Source organism: Myodes glareolus, chromosome 13 (genome assembly GCF_982192425.1).
Source record: "Myodes glareolus chromosome 13, mMyoGla1.1, whole genome shotgun sequence".
Taxonomy (NCBI): domain Eukaryota; kingdom Metazoa; phylum Chordata; class Mammalia; order Rodentia; family Cricetidae; genus Myodes; species Myodes glareolus.
This window is the reverse complement of record NC_142038.1, coordinates 27,604,692-27,628,209: the sequence shown is the minus strand read 5'-3', so window position 1 is coordinate 27,628,209 and position 23,518 is coordinate 27,604,692. Positions and strand designations below refer to the sequence as shown.

Below are 23,518 nucleotides of genomic sequence, written 5' to 3'. Positions count from 1 at the left end.
TTCGGCCAGCAAGACACTAACTGAAGCTTGCACGGCCAGGGAAAGACTGCTTAATAGGACCCTCTCAGGGTAGTCTTACTCTATGACCCTCTGCACCACCCAGACAAGGAGTCTACACCCCTTCGTCTACAGCTCGGAGAGGGGAGATGGTCCACCCACGGTTGCATAGCTAGCTGTTGGCAACAGCCAGGCCTTGATCCATGGATGCCTATCTTCTCGCTAAGCCCGAACCACATCCTGCCACATCTTCTCTCTGACCCTCCGAGAAGGAGACAAGACAGGCACCGGGATGCGTTACTTGAAGCAGAAAGAAGGCTTCCACACCTGGGCCTCGATTCCAGCATTCCGGGTAGAGAAGGAAGGCCTGGGGGCCTGCTTGGCTCGGGGAGACCACGCCCTGGAGGGAGACACGGGCGAGATGTCACTGCTATAGGTGGGGCTCACGGCAGTGGGCTGGAGACTGTCCTGAACAGGGACAGTGTAGAGGCCTGGGGAGGAGCGGGAAGGCCGAGGCAGAGCAGGAGATGGTGGCAGGCCTGCCCTAGGCAGGTTGGGCACCAGGTCCAGGGAGCTAGGCTTGGCTGGAGAGGTGGCACGAGGTGAGACAGTGCGGGACGGAGTGCGTGGTGAGGTGGAGCGGGATGAGGTCTTGGCAGGTTCCTTGACGGGAGACAGAGCGTAGAGTGAAGGCCTCATCTGGTATGGCTGCTGCTTGGTAGGTTCTGGGCGCAGGACCCCATTCTCTGGCAGATAGCCGTGGTAGAGAGAGGCAGGCGGAGTCCGCGCTGGGCTTAGGGATGCCACTCGGAAGCCCCCAGGGGCATTAGTGGAGTACTTCCAGGATGACGGCAGGGACATAGTAGGTGAAGGGCAGCGGGCCAATTCAGCGTGGCCTGCAGACTCTATGACGTATTTCTCCATCCGCGACTGGCGGCGGGCATAGAGCTCAGCTCCCTTCCCTGAGGCCTCTGAGAGGTTCTGGTTGGGTGTGGGCTTTGGCTTAGCCTTAATACGGGGTGACTTGAGGCAGGAGGCCCACTCGGGGACAGTCTCCTCAGCGGCCGCAGGGCTGGCCCTGTCCCGAGCTACTGGTTCCTGCTGGAAATTGGAGGCCTCAGCTCCCAGGGCAAAGGGCTCATCTTCCATGCCCACCTCCCCATGGTCTCTCTGCCTCCGTTTCTCATCAGCTGTCTGCACTAGGTCCAGCAAGTCTGGATTCGGGGTCACCTTGGGCTTCTCCACGAAAGTGAACATTGATTTCCGGCTGCCTCGGCGGGCCATAGACTCTTCCAAAATGCCTGTCTTGTTGGCAGGGACTACCTGGTTCTTCAGATGAGGTGGCTTGGGGTCAGAGCTGGGGTACAAAGTAGAGTAAGAAGGAGGAGACCTAACCCGGGAAGCCACCGGGGCTGTTGACAAAGTCTCGGCATAGGTGGGGGGTGGGGTGAAGCTTCCTAAGGGGCGTCTCTCCAGGACTGGGCTTCGCTGCCCAACCAGCCTCCTTTCTACCATGGGGCTGCGGGACATCATGTGCCTTTGAGGCTGGGGACTCCTGTCCACCATGGTGGTAGTTGGGGGAGCCCAGGTCTTCTCTCCAAAATGTCGTCTTCCCATCATGGGACTCTGTTCCACCTGGCTGGTACTCCCTGGTGACTGAATCCCAAAAGGCCGGGCCGTCCTGTTGACCACCGATGCGGGCTTGGCTAGTGTGAGATGCACTTCACTGTACACCTTGGTGGGCGTGGTGACAGCTGCACGTCCGGACATCTCTTGCTCTGCTGACGCCACTAGGTTGTTAGGCTGCATGTCAACGAGCAGGGAGCTGGACATGAGATCTGCTGCTGGTGGCCCAGAGCTGGAGAGGGGAGTGACCTCTCTAGAGAAGGTGCTGGGGACAGGGGATGGAGCTGACACCTTATCAATCAGCAGAATGCTGGATCTCACCTCCCCTGCTGGCACCTGGGGCTGCCCATCAGCACACGGAGTGCTGGGTTTGGAATCGGGTGTGCCATTTGGGGGACACTGGGCCTCAGATGAATTCTGTTGGACAGGGGTGACAGCGGCTGGGGGATTCTGATTCACATCAGTGGTGGGCTGGTTGTGGTGGCTGTTGGACGCTGGCGTGGTGAGTGTGGCATTGGGTGAGGAGAGGTTCTGGTTGATGTCTGCAGCTGGACTGTGTGCCTCAGTTGTTGGAGGGTTTGGTGAGGACTGTTCGGGCTCCCGGCTCTGGGACAGGTGTAGCCCATTAGCCGTTAGCAGGGCTGCATTCTCCTTTAAATAAACCACCAGTGGTACTTCTTCTTCCTCGCTGGCAACCTTCTCCAGATGCCGCAGGAGGCTGGCTTCCTCTGAGTAGCCTTCCATGATGTGGCCAGGGACCCCTCTGCTGGGGCTTCGGGGGCTGGGATGCTTTGGAGAGCCTGGCTTGGGTGGAGATGGAGGTCTCAGACTGAGCCCTGGGGCATGGCCTGTGGGGTTCGAAGGATGCCCTGTGTGGTCCTCTTGACTATGCTTTGGTGGCTTCTGGCCACGGCTCTCCAAGGTGAACTCGTTCACCCTCTGCCGGCGCCTGTTAAAGAGCTGGACCCCTCGGGAGTTGGAGCTGGGAGGGGTGGTCAGCTGGGCTGCAATCTGCTGGCTCCACGCCTTGGCCTCCTTCAGATCCTTTTCAGTGAAGCTAGTGCTCCGGCCTAAGGCTGCAGAAGAGTACACAGGCCTAGTTAGCAAATGGGCCTACAGACAGTCACCATGCCCTCCTACAGCCGACCATTTCTTTGAAATCTGACCTTTGCCCGGTTTCCCAGAATCAGCTGTCATGAGGAGTCAAGGATGAAGCTGATCAGATGTTCAGGATGGCCTGCCCATTCCACTGGACCGCCCAGGAAGGCTGCCAAGACAGTGCTTCTCCAAACTGAGTCACCCCACTAGCTACATCTCCCATGGTCCCCCTGACCACCAGCCACTCTCACCCCTTGAGAATGTTTCTCATCATCTCTGCCTCCCTTCTACACTAGAGAAGGGGAAGTAAGGCCAAGTAAGGCGCCTTATGTGCAGGGAACATCCTTTTCCCTGACAGCACCTCCCTGGAGGGGCCTTGCTGTCTGGGTCTTATCTCTGCTTTTCCTCCCTGGCACTCACCACTCTTTGAAATTCAAGTGTTTGCACATCTCCTGATTCATCTTCCCCCCCTCACACACAGCTCTGAGGGCCTCGCTTGATACATTTTCCTCTCTGACTCCAACCCTGAGAACAGCGTTTGGTCTAGAGAGTCCCAAATGTGCAAAGTAACCCCAGAATACTTTCCATATGCCTTTCTGGGGGGTCTTTTAACACTCTCAAATTCAGAGTATGGTCATTTGCTTGATATTTTATAGGAAGATGCTACGAAGATTTTTTTTTTTTAGGTATTTTATCATCGCGGGGAATCCTGAACCAAGTTACACGTGTGGAGGGCAGAAGGTAGTATGTGGAGTCGGGTCTTTTCAACTTTTACGTGGGTTCTGGGGCCCAAACTCCAAGCTTGCACAGCAAAATGCCTCTACCTGTTGAGGCATCTCACCTGCCCCTAAGACCTCTTTTTAAAAAAATAGGTTAACACGCAAGGCATGGTGACGCATGCCTTTAATCCCAGCGCTTGGGAGGCAGAGGCAGGTCGATCTCTGAGTTCAAGGTCAGCCCAGTCTATGTAGTGAGTTCCAGGATAGCCAGGGCTACACAGAGAAACCTGTCTTAAAAAAAAAGGAAAGGTTAACATATTCAAATAAAAAAGTAACCATGGCAGTGTCCCACCCCTGATTATACCACATCAAACCAAGAATCCATTCTGCCAGTTTCTTCTATACCCTTCCGCAATCTTCCCTCATTTTTATAAAGAAAATTATTTAGAAGTCCATACATTCTAACATAAGTGAAATGTCAGTGGGAGTCACACTGGCCCACTGTGTTCGTTTATCTTGTTCTCCCAAGTGTACCGGGTGACAGCCACTGTGTGCCTGTACTGCAGAGGAAAACTTCTCTAAGTTCACGGATTCCTGACAGATGTGAGGCCACGCAGCTACAGGTGGCAAAGACGGTGTTCAAGGTCTCTCTGGGGGAAGAGGCAGTGGGGAATGGCAAAGACAGAGGTCACAGGTTGGACCCCTATTAAGCGAGGTCACCGTTTCTCTTTCTGTCCACAGTGCCCAGCTGGCATGCACTCGGTACTCAATGCTGTTGAACAATGAATAAACCAAGCTGCCCGGACAGCTGAGTCACAGGCAGCTGGAGGGATCAACCTAGGACCAGGATCATAGCTTACCCGGTGGCTGAGAAAACTCCTTCCCGACTGTGGGAAGCTAATTAGCTCTTGAGGAATCTGACCCTGCCCTCCCTCCTAACTCACCCTAATTAGCCCTGGCCCTGACAGGCTGATGGGTCTCCAGGGACAGTCTTTCTAGGCATCTTGCCATCCTGGCTCGGAGTTCATGGACTCTGAGAGAAGGGCCTAGATAGAGGAGACAGGTAGTTCACCACTATCCCATTTTATAGATGGGAAAACTGAGATCCAGAGAGCATCCCAGGGCAAAACCCCTTCCCCGCTATGCTGGAGTTAGTAGAGAGGTCCAAGGAGGCCAGGTACAATCCATGCTTCATGGTTTTCTGGTTCCACCCTCCTGTCCATTCACCACACCTGTAGCTCCCCCATCACGCCACGATGACAGCACAGAGCCTGCCCACTATGGTATTCTTCTTCTGACCCAGTTACCCACTCTGTAAAACATGAAGTGTTTAGCCAGACCATTCCCCTGGGACAGCCGAAGATGAGGTTTCCATACACCGGGACGTCTTAAGGGATGCATGGACCATACAGTGTCTGCTTCCTCTGCTCTGTTTGGAAACAGGTCTCCTGGCCCAAAGCCAAGTCCTTTGGCTGGGTTATCCCTATGATCTTGGCAAGCTCTTACCTCCTCCCAGAATCAGGGGCTCCTTAGCTGAGAAACATTTGGGGACCACCCTGAGATCACAAGAACAAGGGGTCTGTTATCATCAAGCCCAGGGTAAAGACGGCTCATACTACTCCAGGAAGAAATGATCACTGTGACCCCACTTGGCTCGTGGGGACAGACAGTATCTGATCTTTTTCCAGCAACGCACATTTGTTGCATAGATCAGAGTCCTGAAGGACACACGTCAGGAGACTCTGGAGTTACGGAAAAGCACCACAGAGTCTCAGCAACTCAGAGGTGGCTGTCACAGCACAATTCTCCACACAACTCTTGTATCCCTAAAGCCACACCCTTGTGTGTGCAAAACTTGTTTATACACTCAGCTGACATGGGCTCATGACTCTGTGGTGTGCCTCCCATTGGTATAGGCCTCTCAACCATAAATGCCTTTAATGGTTTCCACATTTGGGTGTGTTTCTGTGCACTACCACTACCAGCACCACCACTACCACCAGCGCCACCACCACCAGCACCACCACTACCACCACTACCACCACCACTACCACCACTACCACCACCACTACCACCATCACTACCACCACTACCACCATCACTACCACCAGCGCCACCACCACTACCACCACCACCACGCCATACCACACCACACAACCACAACCACCACCACTATTACCATCACCACACCAGTGAACAGCTTTACTTCGCGGCCTGATCTATCCTGCAGAGATTCACTGGTGCGAACACATCCCATATGACCCAGGATAAAGAGCCCACCAAAGTTGCTTACGATACGCTTACAGCAGCGGCAGCGAACACCGATTAGGCACACACTACATACTACATGCACATTACATGTACGGTTAGGTTCCCACAGCAACCCTATGAGGCACAAACTGCTATTGTGTGCTTTGTGTTGATAAGAAAACTCAAAGACCAGACCGGTGAGGTGAGCTGTCCAACATTACAGAGCTACCTTTATGGGGCCCTTGTCACTGTGGAGCACCAGGTCCTAGCTGCAGAATCCCACAGTGGAAGGCAGACACTTGATCCGGTGTTTGAACGTCCAGGCCGCTCTGTGTCCCTGAAGACTACCACTCCCTCCTTCCTTTGCTGCTTCAGGACCAGGCCTGTGTCCCCCACAACCCTCCCCAGCCCCGTCTTCCGACATCAGTGTGAAAGGTCTTTGGAGAGAAGCTAGCTTGAGGGAACAGGAAAAGAAAGGATCACAAAGAGGGGGTGACCCAGGAGGCTGCTGACTTCCAGCCAGGCTCATCAGGGCCTGGCCTGCCCTGAACGACCCTCCCCTCCCATGAGTCTGGAGCTGCTCCTAAGCTCCGAGAGGAATGACAGAAGGGGCCAGAGGGGAATGAGTCCCCCTCCTAGCGGAGATCTGCCCCCAAGGCCAGCCACAGTGACACAAAAGAGGAATTTGACGGGAGGTTTGGGGCCAACCAAGCCAACAAGCCTGGAAAGTTTTTGTCACCCTGCACAAACATGGGATGGGATAGGGCAGGATTTGACCAACCAAAGGGACCCTGGAGTCCCCTGTTATAAGCAACAGGTCAACTAAAGTCACCCAGAGCAATGTCACCTCTGGCAATGGCAAACATGTGTAAGATTTTGCTTCTTGCTTTTAGAGAGATCAGAGGTAAACCCAGCCACAGAGACAAGCAGCCCCCACCGCCTAGCTGTGGCACAGGCCATGGTAGCCATTCTTCTAGCCTAGGTCTCTGAAGGCCTATATAGATCTCTGGACAGCAGCCCTGAATACAGCCAGGCCTTCAGTAGAAGAAGTCTGGACGGTAAAAGGAAGAGAGGAGCTACCTGGAGTCAAGTGAGATGGGGTAGAGCCAGGGAAAGGCTCAAAGACAGAGCACTGCCTCAGGGAGGTGGGGATGCCATGTCAGAGGCCTCGCGTGGCCCACGTCAGCGTTCCACGCTCATTGCTGAGTTCATCTATAAGGCAGCGGTCCCAGAAGATAACACTGTTGCTGCTCCCATTTGTAGGTGGTAGCCAGGCTCAGAGGTGCCCACCCAGCAGTGTCAAACAACTTTAAGCGGAAGGGCTGCGATTCAGAATCAGGAAGCCTGACCGGCACTCTAGCTCAGAGCTTCAGTGGGAACGGCATCAAGGAAGCTTCAAGGTTCCTGGAGGAGAGTCTACAGACCCCCGTCTCCCCAGCCCATCAATGGCCCTCAGCTGCTTCCGATCACTGCATCCTTTCAGGAGAAGCCGATGAACTTACTCTCCCTGAGATAGAAATGAATGACAGGCTATGAAACGTGCTGGAGGAGGTAGGTCGTAAGGATAAGAGTCAGTAAATTCCTGGCTTGGCTTCTGCTCTAGCAGAAACAAGTCTCTCCCCAACCCCTGCTCTTTATCACCTCCTGTAGGCAGCCCCCCTAAATCTGCCTATCACTTTGCCTGTCTGAGCCAAAGGAAGGGATTTGGGGCAGGGGAAGAAAGGCCAGAGCAGAAGGTCAGGACATTGAGAATTCAAGGAAATGTTTCTCCACACGACTGCCGTCAATGGGAGTGTCCAGGCAAGGCCAGTGGGTAGGACGGGAGCCAGAGGTGGGAACAGAGGTTGGCGTGAGGCAGCCCATTGTAGCAGCCTGGGAGCCTTGGCAACAGGATGGGTAAACAGGCTGGATAAACTGCCCCCCTGGTGGGGTCAGGAAGGACCCAATGTCCCAGCCACAATACAACCTCTGGCTTGACTGGGGCAGGAAGATGAGGAGGTCTGAGTAATAACCTAGCCCCTTTGCCAGCCCAGCCTCACATCCATCCCGCACAGAGGGAAGTGACACAGACCCCGAAGGATGCATCCATGGCAGAAGCATGGTGAATGCCTTCTGACAGTGGATACAGACCAGACCGACACGTCTCCCTCTGGAATGACCCACACTTGGGAGAGGAGGGCTGCCGGCTAAGGGGATAGGAGTGGGGATCCCTAGGGCCAGCTCTAGCCTTGCTACTAACAGGCTGGCAGAAGTCCCCATCTGCCTCCTGACACTGGGAGGAAAAATAGGCCAGGCAGGGGATGCCACATGCCCTGAGTCACATCCCAACCCCAAAGGCCCCCCTGAGTGCTCAGCTTACTCACTCTGACTGGGTCCTCCCTGCAGCCCAGCTTCCCCAGGATGCTCTGTCGTTGGCCTCCGCTCCCAAAGCCTCTAGGACAGGCAGCCAAGCTTCTGGCTGATACAGAGAAGAAAAATCCCACCTTGACAGTACCCGGAGGAGCTAGATATGACTTCTCTCCTCCACAGAAGATGACTCAGCCCAGCTCTTTATCAGGAAAACGATTCTGCAACCGCCTTTTAAATGGCCTCTCCACCCCCAGTCTCTCCCCCGCCAATCAACCTACCCCACGCAGCCAGCTTCACCAGATTCGCTTGTCCTCCCTCCCAGTCCCATGTTTCTCTCCCGCTCAGAACCCCAAGCCATGGCAGAGCCAGAAGGGTCCTCCTCATCCTAGCATTCAGGGGTCCTTGACAGCAAAGCTTGTCTGAGAGAACAAGCACTCTCTTTTTTTTCCTGTGTCCTTGGCAGTGGCTGAGGGCACAGTGGCTCCCAGTTCCCACCTCTGCCCTCGAGTTCCTGCCTGGAAACAGGGTCACAAACCACTCCTTTGAAGCCTTCTACTCCCTGCCTTTGCCACGTGCCCCACGTCCCCAGCCTCTCACCCAATTTGAATGTGATCGGCCCCTTCCAAAAGCCTCCCCTGCTGTCCATGTTTTAAGCTAGTCATCACTAGTGGAGAAGTCTCACTTCAGGGAGAGCAAGCTGTCTGCCTGGAACTATGACAGGGCCTTGCTTCACTCTCCACACAGCAGCCCCGCGGCTAGCAGTGACCTCACCTCTACCTCAGAGAAGACAGGCCTTGCAGAAGTGCTATGACTTGAAACAAGTTACATGGCTAGTTGGAGCAGCGGATCACTCAGGGTGTCCCTCCCAGTGATCATTTCATGGCATCCAGGGTCTGGGTCTTCTGTCCCCGCAGACTGAAGGAGCCTGAGGGCAGGGCACACACGCTCCACCCCTGCTCCCCGCCCTGCCCACATTCTCTGTGAGGATGACAACCACCACTTTTTGCCGGCTGAGCTCCAGACACCACAAACAATGGCTCAAGCCTTCCTTCCAATCCTCGCGGCAGTTCACAGAGGATGGCTTCTGGTGGCCAGTTTCGAAATGAGGAGAAAGAGGCACTGAAGACTAGCTAACCCGTCCCAGGTCTCACAGTTGGCAAGGGATAGAGCAGGCTGCGTGCTGAGCAGCGAAGCCGATTCCCAAGCCTGGACCGCTTCCCCCAGCTGAGGCTCCACCTGCAGAGAGTACTCACAAACACCTCGGAACCAGCTGCTGCTTCATCCAGGAAGCGCTGCTCAGTCCTCCCTAACTTCCAAGCTCAGTAGCGTTCTCTGCTTAACCAGGCCCAGTGGTCTCACAGCTGGGGGCACAGGACTCATAGGGTGCAGCAGGCATTGGATGTGGGCTCTACCAGAACTCCTGGCCGTCATCACCCCCACCCCCCATCCCCCCCGCTGTCAAAGGGGCATCAGACAGGCACATATAGAAGAGGGAAGACAGACTCAGCTCAGCTGGCAGCTATCCCTGCAGGTAAAAAACACTGCTGGCTGACCATAGCATCCCTCTTGCCTATTCTATTAGTTAAATCACTAATGTATAATGGGTGGGTTTCAGAATCTTAGAAATGGTAGCCAAAGGGCTGAGGACACAGATCAGTGTGGAGCACTTGTCTGGCTTGCACAGAGACCACGTAGTCATTCCCTAGCCCTATATGAAAGAGGGTAGAGTAGTGTCACAAGCCTTAATCTCAGCATCAGAGGTGGAGGCAGGAGGATAAGAAGTTCAGTGTTTGGCCATACAGCAAGTCTGAGGCCTGCTGGGCTACATAAGACTCTGTCTAAAACAAAACAACAACAAAACCCCAGCCAGCCTGGTGGCACACACCTGTGATCCCAGCACTGGGGAGGCAGAGGCGGGCAGATCTCTATGAGTTTCAGGTCGGTCAAGGCTACAAAGTAAGCCCTTGTGTCAAAAAAATCGACCAATTATTAGGAAACAACAACATAACAAATAGAAATCAGGGGCTACAGAGGTGTCTCAGAGGTCAACAGCTTACTGACCCAGACTCGGCCCCCAGCATCCATATGGTGGCTCACAATCACCAATGACTCTAATTTCAGAAGCTCCAACGCTCTGTCCAAGCCTCCCTGGGCACTGAACACACATGGTACACAAGCACACATGCAGGCAAAACACCTACACGTATAAAATCCAAATTTATAAATTTTAAAACAGAAACAAAACAGGACAGGCATGATGGCACCCACCTTTAATCCTACCCCTAAGGATGTTAAGGAACTTAGATCTCCCAAGCTAGCCAGGGTGACACAGTTGAGACCCTATCTGACAGGGGAAAAGAAATACAAAACCCAAAATGGTAAGCAGAGACAAGCAAGTTCAGGCCTAGAGTGACAAGAACCTACAAGAGAAGCAAGGCTGGCTTGCAGGCTATGAGGTCTCTTGGAACAGTCAGGAGCACAAGACAGACCAGATGCATAACCCTGGAGAAACAAAGGTCCAGAAACACAAAGGCGGCGAGCCAGGATGGGAAAGAGAACTTCCCTCAAGCGTTCATCAGGGCCTGCTGCACTCTGGGCACTACACAAAGCTGAGGCCTTTTCCCTCTAGCATCTCCAAATGCCTCAGCCCAGGCAGAACTATTGGTAGCGGGACTCGGTCGGTGTGGACCGAAGGATCAGCAGCCCCACAGCCAAGGTTTCTGTGTCTTCACGCATGCTCCGTTGCTCAGCCCTGGAGTCAAATTCCAGGATCATCTGGATTCTAGACTGGAGAGTGGTTCTTAGTGGGTGAGGGGAGTCTGAAAAAAGAACAGCAAGTCTGTGGGTGGAATGGGAGATGAAACCCCAAGTCTCTGTGTCAAACCCAAGAAGAATATTCCATGGAGTGCCAGGAGAACACGGAGCCTGGGAGAGCAAGCAATCGGGATAGAGCAATCCAAAGGCTCCCTTGGAGAGAGGACAGCATTTGCCTTCGGTTTTGGTAAGGAGAGATGAGGGGATGCTCCAAGCAACCGGGACAGTTTTCAGAGACTAAAGGTAGTCTGGCCCCATCCACCCCCATGCCCCAAAGCAAAATGGAGAGAAGAAGACTTTGACGAAGCAAAATGACAGCAGGCTTGCCTGGAGTCCAGTGTGCATGCAGTGAGCCAGGTATCATTTCACGGGAGCCCAGGAACTTCGAGGTTCTGCCCTGGGCTACATGCACTGTGGGATCGGCCTTGAGCCTCTGGGTGGTTATATAACACACTCAGCACCGTCCCACAGTCAGCCAGGACCCTCTGCCTCCTCCACTCTGCCATCTGTCTCTCTGCTGCTTCCTTCATATAGAAGAGGCTGCTGTGCAGCCGAAAAAAAAAAAAAAATGAAGGCCAGCCCTGTGGTAAATTCCCCACATTCCTTCCCCTCAGAAAAATAAATAACCCTGGAGAAAAAAACACAGGAGGAATGATAATGACGGCACAGGCACACGGGCACTCGGGCTACTTGCCGGGGTAGACAGCATGGGAACCCAGCGCTGCCTCGCGCCTTTCCTGGGATGCAGCCTGCTGCTGCCTCTCGCAATGGGTACGAGAGCAAACTTGGGCTCAGGATTGCTCATAGCTGCTGGACATAGTGGGGTCCCTGTGGTGTGACAGCCACCAGTAGTCACCTCAGCAAACCTGTCAGGGGCTAAGTGTCCTTGTTCCTCAAGAAGCTGCCCACCCACCACATCCCTGTACTGGGTCTTCCTCCTCCTTTATGTCGAATCATTCTTTCACTATTTTGCTTTATCCTCGTGAGCTGTAAGTATTCTTACCTCCATTCTAAAGACAAAGAAACTGAGGCTCTGAAGGGTTTGAGGATTCCCTACAGCATTAGGCTAGAGAGTCAACTGTGGATCTCCAGCACCTGTCTACATTCTCATCCTGTCAGCTGGCGCCTCCCCCAGCTAGCCCGCCCCTCCACGTCCGACCGTGCAACAGGTCGCCCATCACTCACCCTGAGTAAATCACTGAGTTTGAGTCTCCACTCGACTTCCTCCTCAATAAAACAAGGAGAAACAGCTGAGAGTGGGTGGCCCACGTCTCCAATCCCAGCACTCGGGAGGCTGAGGCAGGTGGATCTCTGGGAGCTAGATGCCAACCAGGGCTACATGATGAGACCCTGTCTCCACAAATAAATGAATAAATTGTAAAGGCAGTCTCCTTCATAGTCACCACCCAGCAAGGAGACGCAGGGGTTGTGATATGGCTTACAGCACCAATCACTTCTGCAGGGCTTAACTCCAGCCTTTGCCACCTCTGCAGAGCCTTGCAAGGCTGGGCCTCGTGGTCTCTCACTCCCTCTGCCACTCTTCCTAGCCAGCCTCTGCTGTCTATAACCAAACCCAACCCCAGCTCATTCCCACGGCCCGGGGACCCCCAAAGGCAACCTCTAGTCAAAACGCTATAGCAGAAAAGAACAGTTCACCTGCCAGGCCCAGCAGGGGCATGCCCCAAGTTCAAGATCCCAGCAGGGAAGGAGCAGACTATGTAAGTTCTGGCTGGTGGCACCAGGACTCTGGGGAACTAGAAGATGCTGGCCCTACACACCCACTCAATGCTGCTCATTGATTTCCAGGCCTAAATGTCCCCTGGACCCAACAGCAATCCTGCCAGAGAGGCCAATGAGCCAGCCCTGCCTTCCCAAAGGTGGGTCAGGATATTTGATTCCCACGTCTGTCCTGTTGTATTTGGGGGGACTTGAGCTAATTCCTAAACCTCCTTGGACTTAGTTCATTCATCTCCTCAAAGAGTGGGGGGTGCACTGGGACCAATGCTTGCCACAAGAGGTGCCTCCCAACCAAGGGTTTTGGGAGTGGGGGTGGGGGGAAGGGTGCTCTGGTCCTTAATTTCTTAATAGCTATGTAAACTTCAAATGTGTCCCAGAAAACAAACACCAAGCCAGTGGCCTCCGGTGTATCTTAGGGAGAGGATAACTAGACAATTTAAAGAAAATAAGTAGTTCACACTCCTGAATTCAACCAATATTTATTGCGCAAACTGAGGGTCGGGCACTGTTCATGACCATACAGAGAAATAGCACAAAAAATTGTAAATTATAATAAGGGGGCAAGATAATAAATATCCATGTTAAGTCTGAGCCCGTGGAGAGCGACTAACAAAGTTAACTATGGCAACCAAGGTCATCTTCATAGAGAGAGCGCTTCTGAGTGAGGTCATGAGGTGGGGGTGAGACATGGGTGTGTGGGAAGAACGAGTGGCTTGGCAGAGGGACAGCCTGTGCTACCCCCCACACCATCGGGGAAACGTGTCTACTTTCTTCTCTCTGGGATCTCTTTCTCTTTCCTTCATGCTGGACAGACTCCAGCGGGTGGCAACACCTCTGCCTTTGCACATGGTCTCCGATCCAGAGGCTCTGCCGGCTTCAGATCTGCATGACACACAACAGAGGCATGCACGCACCAAACAGAGTGGGCAGGACAGACACACGAGCACCTGCAGGCACACACACGGAAGTACACTGTGCTCGTGCAATGGTATGCTTTGAAATCCATGACTCTGCACCTCAGTCAGAGCCTCTCTCTTCAGGGACGCAGTAAAATCTAACACATGATGCTTGAGTGTCCCAAGAGACCACACTGTTCCAGAGAATGTCCCTCCTTCCGCCCCTACAACAATTAAGCCCTGTGAAGTACCTGCATGGCACTGAGAGTTTCGGCAGCCACTATCAGTATTCTCATTTGTCACTGCAGATGCCCCAGCATCTTTCCTGTGCAGTGAGCAGGGCAGCTGAGGAGTAGGAAGAGAAGACCAGCCCCAGCCTGAGGCCCCAGCAAGCTCCGTTCTCTCTCAGGCTCAGGTCAGAATGTGCAGGTGGCCCACATGCCAATTCCTGGGATCCAGTTTAGACCTATGGGTCCACCTGAGGGACTCTGGTGCACAGCCAGGTGAGAGACTCGCTGGACCATAAGAGCACATCAACCCATAAGTTATGTTTGTAGCTAGCAAACACAGAAATAGTGCCTAGACTGTGGTCTGGCCTATAACACGACTCCTTAATATTAACCAGAAACACATTTAGTAACATTAACCATGTAAAAAGAATTATTATGTGGGATGGATATGAGCACTGTTTATTGACAGGCATCTCTACATAGTGCTGGGCACGCTAATGCCACGATGAAACCTACGCATTTTGTATGCAAAATAGAAAACTCAATAAATAGGAGAGCGAATATAAACCATTCTTTAGGTACTCACAACACTTTGGTAGTTTCCATAGCACTTTTCATCGATCAGAAATACAGGCAGAGCAGGGATTGTCACGTCATTCTACAGACTAGGAACTGAAGCAGAGGCTGGGTGTAGTGGCACCTGCTTGTATCCACAGAATTTAGAAAGCAGAGGTTAGGGCTGCCATAAATGTGAAGCCAGACAGGGCAACATAGCAAGACCCTGACTCAAAAAAAAAAAGTTTTATAAAGCTAGAGGTGGAGAGGGGACCCAGAGAAGGCCATTCTACCTCCCAGGATTTCACAGCATGCAGCCTGTGGCTTCCAGTCAGAGGCTCTGCCATCTCAGGCCTGATCCACTAATCCCTTGTAATTTGGTTTTAGCCACAGGGTCACTAGCCTTTATTCCAGGTTCATGAAAGTTCTGATACATGTGACTACCTCAGCAACTCAAAGTTCCTCAGCCATGAGACAACCTCAGCCAGTTAATATTCCAGCATGGTAGCGTCTCTCTCGCTGGGCTATGCACAGCCCAAAGCCCTTGCATCACCTGCTAGCATTTGATCTAGAACAAACATTTTGCCCTCACCAACCCAATCATGAGCTCTGATGACCGTTAGCCTCCCATCTGCTGAGCCTCTTGTAACAGTCTCCAAATTTCTACCTTGTTGGGTGGTTGCAAGGGTTGGTCACACACATGCAAAGTACCCATCAACAGGTTTGTGGCTCTGTGTGGTGGTGGTGTGTGTGGACTCTGACTAACACACTAACTTTTGGAAGCAGAGAGTCTTCTTTCCCTCGTCAGAGTACACACACACTGCATACGTACAACTGCATACATGCCCTTTGTATCTCAGGCCGGCCTCAAACTTGCTGTGTAGCAGAGGGTGACTTAGAACACCTGATCCTCCTACAACTACTTCCAAGTTATAGATGTGCATAGATGTGCACCACCACACCCAGGCTTATGTGGTGGGGAGGACTGAACCCAGGGCTTCAGGCATGCAAGTCTGTCCAACACTCTACCCACTGAGCCACACGCCAGGTTTGTTAACATTGTATTCCACATTCCATGTACCAGCACGAGGTTCACAAGCTAAGCAGGGTGACGGGCTAGTTGACCAAGCCTTCGCCTCTGTAGAACCATGCAACCTCGCTCAACTAGAGTAATTATCTGGGATTGGGATCTTCAAGATAGTCGTGGTCAGATCTCTACTCGGATGCTTCCAGGGGCCTCTGTGACCTTCGCCACTCATGTCCCTCTTTGGTGTGGGCTCCCCAAAACTGTTTTCCAAGTTCGAGGCCCTGAAAAACGGCATTCGTCTCTACCTGGAGCCAAGCACCTTTTCACCTCAGGGCTACATAGTATATGTACTTGTCATAACAGTGACAAAGGCCGTGCTGGAACAGCCGTGTCCTGGGAGCCCTGAGTGTAATCCTGTTGACGAAGAGGCATGAATAATGTACCAGGATGTTCTCTCCTCTCCACCCTGACCTGCTAAGAATAGTACCAGCTACCCTTTCAGGGATCCCAAAGAGAAGATGGCAGGACACCAAATGGGAAGAGGCAGGAAAAATGTCACAGGGCTGTGGCCTGCTAACTGCCCTCCCTGCTAGCATTTCCAGACTCTCAAGACAGGAAACCCCAGAGAATTAAGGGTGCTTAAAGGCCAGTGACCAAGTTTTTAAGGAGTAAAAAAGAGACCTGGGAAGATTATATGTAAAATCTTGGAGATGGGGGGAGGGAGTATCTACGGACTTTAATTCTTTCCGGATTTGAAGATGGCGGGTCTAGGGCAGTTCTCATGCTCCAAAGCACAGGGGAGTGATGCAGGGCACCTGTTAGACTGCATGCTGCAACTGGGATAGCGGGGAGGGCTGCATGGGGCAAGGCACAAGAACCCTCATGCCACGTGCCCAGTTTGAGAGCAGAAAAAAAAAACCTAATGTCTAGGGCACTAATTGGTAAACTGAGTCCCAAGAAAAGGGCTTTATCAGAACACAAACAACTGAACTACCACCCCAGGGCTTTGGCTTCAGGAGACTCTGAGCTGCCTGCCCAAGGACCTGCTCTGATCTAGGGCTGCTGGACCACCACACCCTGCTCAGCAGTTCATTCAGATACAAGCACAGTGATCCAGGCAGAGAGGGGGTGGGGATGGGGTGGCTCCAGATGCTTCGTGAGCAATGGGCTATAAAGTAGCCGAGTGTGGGGCCCACTGACAGCACCTAATCACAAGAAAGAGGACGCAGGCGGCCTTTGGTACAGCTTCAGGAGACTTCTCCTTCCCAGAGTCCCCCTCAAATCCTTTCGGGGCTCCATTGCTGGATGATTATATCCACTGCTCTGTGATGTATCTTTGTTTGAGATGCCTCATCCTCCTAGCCCTCCAGCCTCACCGGCCCTCGGAAGTGCTGCCACGCCTTTTCTCACCTCAGAGCCTTGGCCCCGTTATTTTCACTGCCTTCAGCTCTTCCTGCCCTTGTCTATCAGCTGTGACTTTCTGACCACGTTTTTCCTTCTTTGGGGGTGCTGGCAGGTGGTGAGATGCTCTACCCCTGGGAGTGACATTCTCACCATAGCGTCCTCAGAATATTCTCCGCACTCATCAGATTCCATCACTGTTTGTTTTAATATCGGTCTGCTCCACCCTAACAGGGCAGAGACGTTGGCTGTGACCTCCCATGCCTAGACTACCATTGGGGTCGGACAAACATCGGTTGACCAGGAGAAAAGAAGAGAGGACTGAACTCTTCACACCCTTACAGCAAAGCCTTCACCTCCCTGGCACTGTGCAATCTCATTCAACTAGAGAAGCTGCTAAAACAAACAAACAAACAAAAACAGTATTGTCAAGATGACTTGGGGGGGGGGGGTGAGACCTCGGCCCAGTGGCCCTGCGCTTTCTGAGGTGTAGTGGTTTTTACAGGTCACGTCACCCCTCCAGGTTTTCCTGAGAGAAGGAACCCGGGAAAGACTTCAAAGCTGCAAAGAAAACTTTCCCTCCTCTGATTCTTCTACCATGGCTTAAGGTCCAGAGAGGGACAGGGTCTCGTGTGAGGCCACACAACCAGTACACGGTGACACCAGACTTCCTTGGTACACCTAGGAGTCAACAGCTGAGCCTCGGGCCCACCCAGGCTCAATGGGAGCACCATCTGCCTGGCTGCTAGGGGGAATGCCGGAGGGAGAGAGAGAGAATAGCTGTGGCCGGGCACATGTGGATTCAGGCCCATAGCCAGGGGAGGTGGTGGGGCTCTCAGCGGGAGGCCTGAGAAGAGCCCAGCAGCTGGATCCCTGGAAGCCAACCATCCAGAGGCAGGGTGGTGGCATGTCTGGCCCTCGTGCACATGACAGTCTATTTTTTCATCAGTACCCTCCCCACCCCACCCTCTCAAAGGGCCCTGTGTCCTAGCTCTCCACGGTGCCCCAAAGCCCTAAGTAGCTCAGAAGACAATACAAGAGGCCAAGGGTGAAGACTTTTCTACTGTCTGGGTGGTGACCTCGGTTTCCCTATCTGTACAGAGCTGGGGCAGGCCAGACTGCACGGTTGTTACAACTCAGCCATTGACATCCTTGCAAGCTCGTCAGCATTAACCACACTTACTCTGGCACAATTACCCTCCCCATTGTACCCACAGTGCACATTTAATCGTCCTTTACCTAAGAAGGGCAGGAAAGAAAGGAGAAGGAACTGGCTCATAGGCCAATGTCAGAGGCTTGGACCCCAAATCCCAGGAGATTCCTCTTGCCAGGGCCTGAGGGTCTGAGATAATGAAAATCAGGAGACACGCTGTGTGATCTGGAGAAGGTGGCTTGGCCTCTCTGGACTATGTCATGCAGTAGTAAAGCTGGAGGTTCCTGGGGTCGGTCTTTGGCGCTCACTAAACTGGCCACTCTGTGCCTCAGCTTCCATTCATAAAACAGTGAGGCTGGTCTCATAGAGCTCTTGGAACACAGTAACAAAAAATTTTTCATAAACTGCTTTTTTATTTTTGAAGTATGTTCATTCCAAGAGATTTTATTCTAGACTAGACACAAGGGTCTCAAGTCAGCCCACCATGTCCCAACCATGGCTTCATCCAACTGTTTCTTTCTTACTACAAGTCAGTGCTTTTGGGTTCTACAAAGTAAGTTCCTTCCCATCCTTTCAGCTCATTCCTGACAGCTGAAGCCTGAAGGAAGCAAGGGGCTGCTCAAGACCACTAGCCTGTGAGCTACCCCTGACGCTCAGCCCACGTCCTATCCATTGTGCTGGTTCATCCTGCTACCTCCAAAACACCCTGGCCAAACACCAAGAAGAAATTTACACGGAGATACGAGGAGCCTTGGGCGACAGGCCACCTGCTCAAGGGCTTGCTACTTGAATGGAGATCAAATCATGGAAGTACTATTAATAAGTAGTAGCTCATTTTTTAGGCATTCATCATCGACTCATTCCATTTTCATAACACGACAAGGCCTAGTATTGTCCCTGTTTTATAGATGAGGAAACAGGAGTCCAGAGGGGTTACATAATGTGCTTACAAACTCTCACACAGGCAGGAATGAAACCCCAAAGTCTGACCACTAAATTCAGGTGCCAGCCATTCAGGAAGCAGGTGGCACAGAGATAGAGTGTGGCATCCATGAGGTGGAGGGCAGAGCAGGGCAGGGCAGGGCAGGGTCAGCACAGACCTACAGTGGGCTGCCTTACTGAATGGAAAAGATGAACCCAGGGTGATGGAATGTCAGCAGCAGCCAGTCGGTGAAGAGTTCATTCCAGAAAAAGGGCTTTGGATAAGCCTCTGGAATTACAAGGCCCGGGGGCTGTGTCATGTAGACTCCTCCTCCAGTCACACGGAGTAACAAGTGAGCCCCAGTGTCCGGGGATAGTTCACAAAGGGCTCTATACACACACTGGCCTAACTCAAAGAGCCTCCCCAGAAGCAGATCAGCCGTCCCTCTGGCCAGATCTCAAGACCAACTCCTATGGCCTGCATTTTAAAACCCAGTAGGCCAGGAGTGGGGTGGGGGCAGGTACAACCTTCAGCCAGCACCCACCACCCACACCCAGCTCTGAGGGGGAACCGCATCCTCTGCAGTACCCTCCCAGACTCAGACCAGTGCCTTCAAAGACTCTGGGTCCCGTTCTGGACATGCTTCCGCCAAGAAGCCCTGACCACCCTTCAAATACCATTCAGACCTCCATGCCACGTAACCCCCCAAAAGGAGCCTCTTGCTTGCTCCCCATCTCAACAGTGGCTTCTTTCCACACTATAAACCCCCTCCTGTCACCTGGTGAAATTACCTTGTTGATTTACCTATTCTTTTTTTCTTGCCTTATTCTCTCAATTAAAATGAAAGCATCTGTGGTGAGATGGTACGTCAGACAAAGGTGCTTGTCACCAAGCCTGATGATCTGCGCACAGTCCCTGGGACCCACATGGTGGAAGGAGGGAGCCTTCCACCAACACATACCATGTGTATTTGCACACACATACAAGTAAATAAATTTAATTTTAAAATTTAGACAACGCTTCTAGCTTCTAGCCGGGTAAGACAGCACAGTGTCAGTCTGAGCTATATAGCAAGTTCCAAACCAGCATGAGCTATTTAGTGAGACTGTGTCTCCAAAAACAAACAAAAAAAGGCCCAACTATATGTGTGTGCACATATGTACACTGTATATATACATGTGTATGTACAAATACAAATGTATAGCAAGCTCCCTGAGAGCAGAATCTGTTTTCTACTCTAGCCTAGTTCTTATGTGCCCTTCCCCCCTCATTGCTAGCCAGGGCTACTGAGGTCCCAGGAAGGCAAGGGATTTAACTAAGGTTACTTGGCAAAGCAGCAGGTAACAGAGGTCAGCCTGCTACTATAGCTGGGTCACTCAGCCTGGCTCCTATCCTCTCCCCGCTTGCTGGCCTCCCCTGGCCTGTTTTAACCCTGCTTCCTCATCACAATGGGGCAGAGCTGGAAAGTCTTTGACAACAGTGCCCACTCTACTTCTTTGAGCCCATGGTATCCTGATCTGGGCAGCCCTGACTGCTTCCCCTCAGTCCCTCCCTTCCTGGCATCAACTACTCCGATGAGCTCATGTCTGGAAGCCTAGGAGCTGCCCTGAAGGAAAAGGTGCCTCCCAGGCCAGACCTCTGAGCTGGAGGTGTGTTTGGCCGTGTGAAAAGGCAGCCTTAGTAGTAGGGCACGTGCAGAGTGTGAACTTCCCACCCAACAGGCCTCTGGGAATCAGCCCTGAAGACTGTAGAGAAGGGGGCAGAGAAAGGCCTCCTGTGTTTCTTCTCTCCCACCAGATGCCCAAAGGTGCTGTGCCCCTCCCATTTATTATTAAAAAGTCATCCCCCCCCCCCACCTATGCTGCCTTTCTGCAGAAGTATCTGGACAAGCTCTTCCCTTCCCCGGCCTCAGTCTCCCCTACTCAGAAGATGGAGATGAGCTAAGGCGTCCATTAAAAGGAGCCCATAGGCTTAGTTCATTGTGATGAGGTGGCGGGCAAAGCTCCCTAGTCAGAAACCAGGCACGACCAAAGAAAACCGGCCACCTTACCTGCCAGAGAGTGTACAGGGTCAACAGCTGGCAAGGGAGGGAAAGAGTTAAAGGCCTTATTTTTTTTTCCTTGTGCAAATACTGACTCAGTCCTAACTTAGTTTAAAGGGTGCAAGAGATAGGGTGTGGCTTGCAAAGAGAGGGCAGGCTAAAAATTGGAGCCTGCAAGCCTTGGTGGCCCAGTAGCAAATATTTGCTGTTAGTTCTTCCAGCATCAAACTTGAATGATGCTACAACTGTCCAAAAGCAGGTCAACTCCAGACAGGGATTTTGGCCTCCCTTTGGGAGGAGGGGGGAGTCAGTCATCAGTCCCCCCACCCCCATGGCTACAGGCCAGGTCTGGGTCAGTGACAGGGCAGGCTGGCTGCAGGCAAGGCACCCCCACCGGAGCCTTTCCTCATGACAAGCATCAGATTTCATCCCCCTCTTGCCAAAGCAGCAAGGGTGGGACATCCTGACTGTGCCTAGGGCCACCATGGTACTTGGATTTGTAACGCAGTTGCCCCCTCAGGGCCCACCTACCTACCTCTCTGAGATCTGGAGAAGGGAGGGGTACGCCAAGGTCCTACAACAAGGCAGTTTATTGCAGGGCCACCTGCCACTCAGGACGGGTAGGAGTGGGGACATGCCACCTGCGGCTTCTCACTCAGCTGTTACTCAGCTTCTAAAAAACCCAGATGGTGATGGAACACCGGGATCCTCATCTTCACCTAGATTTAGGACCAGAACTTGGGGTTGAGGGAGAACGTGGAGACTTTTCCACTAGATTCCTCAGAGGTCTTTCCAAGGCCCTAGGCGGGAGCTTCCCCCTCCCCTCATTCCACAGCGCAGTGTCAGAAAGAGCCGGCCCTTTCCGATAATTAAGCGAAAGGGGCAGTAGTAAATCAGTGCGGTGAGGACGGCTCAGGAGTCCCTAGGGGCGCTTTATAAAGGTCTTGATTTCCCCAGGTGGGATTGGGCCCTGTAGGTCCCAGCTGTGTAGCGGGGTGACTACCCTGCACACCCACACTACTGCAGCTCCCTCTACCCCGCCACTCCGCCCGCGGGAAATGGAGGTGCCCGCCGGCACAGTTGGTCCTGCTGCCCCCGCAGGCGCCCACGTCGGTTCACCCACAGGCTCCTGGGTCTTGCAACCGAATTTCCCGGAGCGGCCAGGGTCCCAGAGCTAGGGCTGGTGCCTATGGCTGAGCCTGGGGGCTGCATGCCCCCACATCGACAGGCTTGCGGGAAGGGACACACAGCTGAAACTCACACAGCCGGGGAAGACAGTGCCCCGGGACAGGGCGTTCCTCTGGTTTCTGAGCTGCTGAGCCCTGAGATCTCTCCAGCCTGCACTGCACAGATGGGGAAACTGAGGCTCTGTAGAAGCAACTTGGCAAAGCTCCCCCTGAGTGCAGGGACTGGTGACCAGATGTGCCACCTCCTCCGGGGAGGTACGAGCAGCTGCGCAGGTGGCAAGGGCGAGGCTCACTGGGCGCCTCGCCAACCCCAAGACCCCCCACTCACCTCCAGCAGCGGTACACGGTCCCTGAGCTCCCGGGCGCCGCCGCCTTGGCTCACCTGGCTACGTCCATGCGTGAGCCCCGCCCCGAGATCCCTGCACCCCGCCCAGCGGCGGCGCCCGCTCAGCGCCAGAAGCGAGGTCCTGGCCGCTGGAGGCTGAAGGGGACCGGAGCGGGAGCCGCGGGCGCTGGGCGGGCGCCGCTATCCTGCTGTGCGCTCCCCCGGGCCCTAGCGCCGCCCCTCGCGCGCCCCGCCCAGCCCCCGGGGTGCGACACCCCCTTCCCCCAGTGACTGAGGCTTCATCTCCCAGCGCTCTGGCTCTCTCCTCTCTACCTCACTACGCATCTTTCGGCTTCCCGTGCCCCTCTGTTTCCTCATCTTACTGGCATCTCTAGGTCTGCAGTTCTGCCCTTAAATTTTTTTCTCACTCAGTTTTTCCATGCGCCGCCATCTCTTTGCCCCTTTCTCTTTCTCTCCCCCTACTACCCTCCTTCAGAATTTGTCTTTGAGATTCTGTACCCTCAAGTGATAACCACAACACCCCCACCCCACTTGTCTCGACCCAGTAACTAGAGTAACTCTCTTCCTCAGTAGGGTTGTTCCTGAGGCAGCTTGCCGCCAGCCCGTTGCTCTCCCCTGACTTAATTAGCTATCAGCAAAAAAACGGCAGAGATGCCCTGTGGCTTTGATTCCCTAACTTTTGCAGAACACCGTTTAGGCTGAGCTCAGCAGAGGCCATGGCAATTGTCGCTGTGCTTCATTGGGAACAGCACACACATAGCTGTTGAAAGTCCAGAGACTCACATTCCAGTGCAGATCCCGTGGGGAGCCGTTGGTGGGCTTGGTTAACAAGCACCTCCGTGTCCCCAGCAAGTCTGAAGGAAGACCACACTGGTTGAACACTCTTTCAGCCAGAGTGTCTCCAGTGTCACTTGTCCCCAAGAACTGTGTTTAGGGTTCTGATAAAGGAACTTAGAAATATACTGATGTACACCCACCCCCAACCAAGGTCCTCTAAAACACAGACCCAAAGATGTTCAGGTTTAAGATTGTCTGTGTCCCCAGTGGATACGATCTGAGTGCAGGAGGTCGGGTGACTGAGAAGACAAATCTATTCTGGCCCCTTCCATCCCTCTGTCTGGCTTTGTGGGCTTTGAGGCTTTCAGGGCATTCCCAGATCTGTGGTCACTT

General features: G+C 53.2%; 1 protein-coding gene across 1 annotated transcript in view; it reads right to left on the bottom strand.

Annotated features, from left to right (window-relative positions):
- The window catches only part of Synpo (synaptopodin), a 66,208-nt gene that overhangs the window by 7,377 nt on the left and 35,313 nt on the right, over nucleotides 1-23,518 (bottom strand). Inside the window, 1 exon segment of the mRNA XM_085699818.2 lies at nucleotides 325-2,699. Within this exon segment, the coding sequence (XP_085555944.2) occupies nucleotides 325-2,699 (2,375 nt within the window).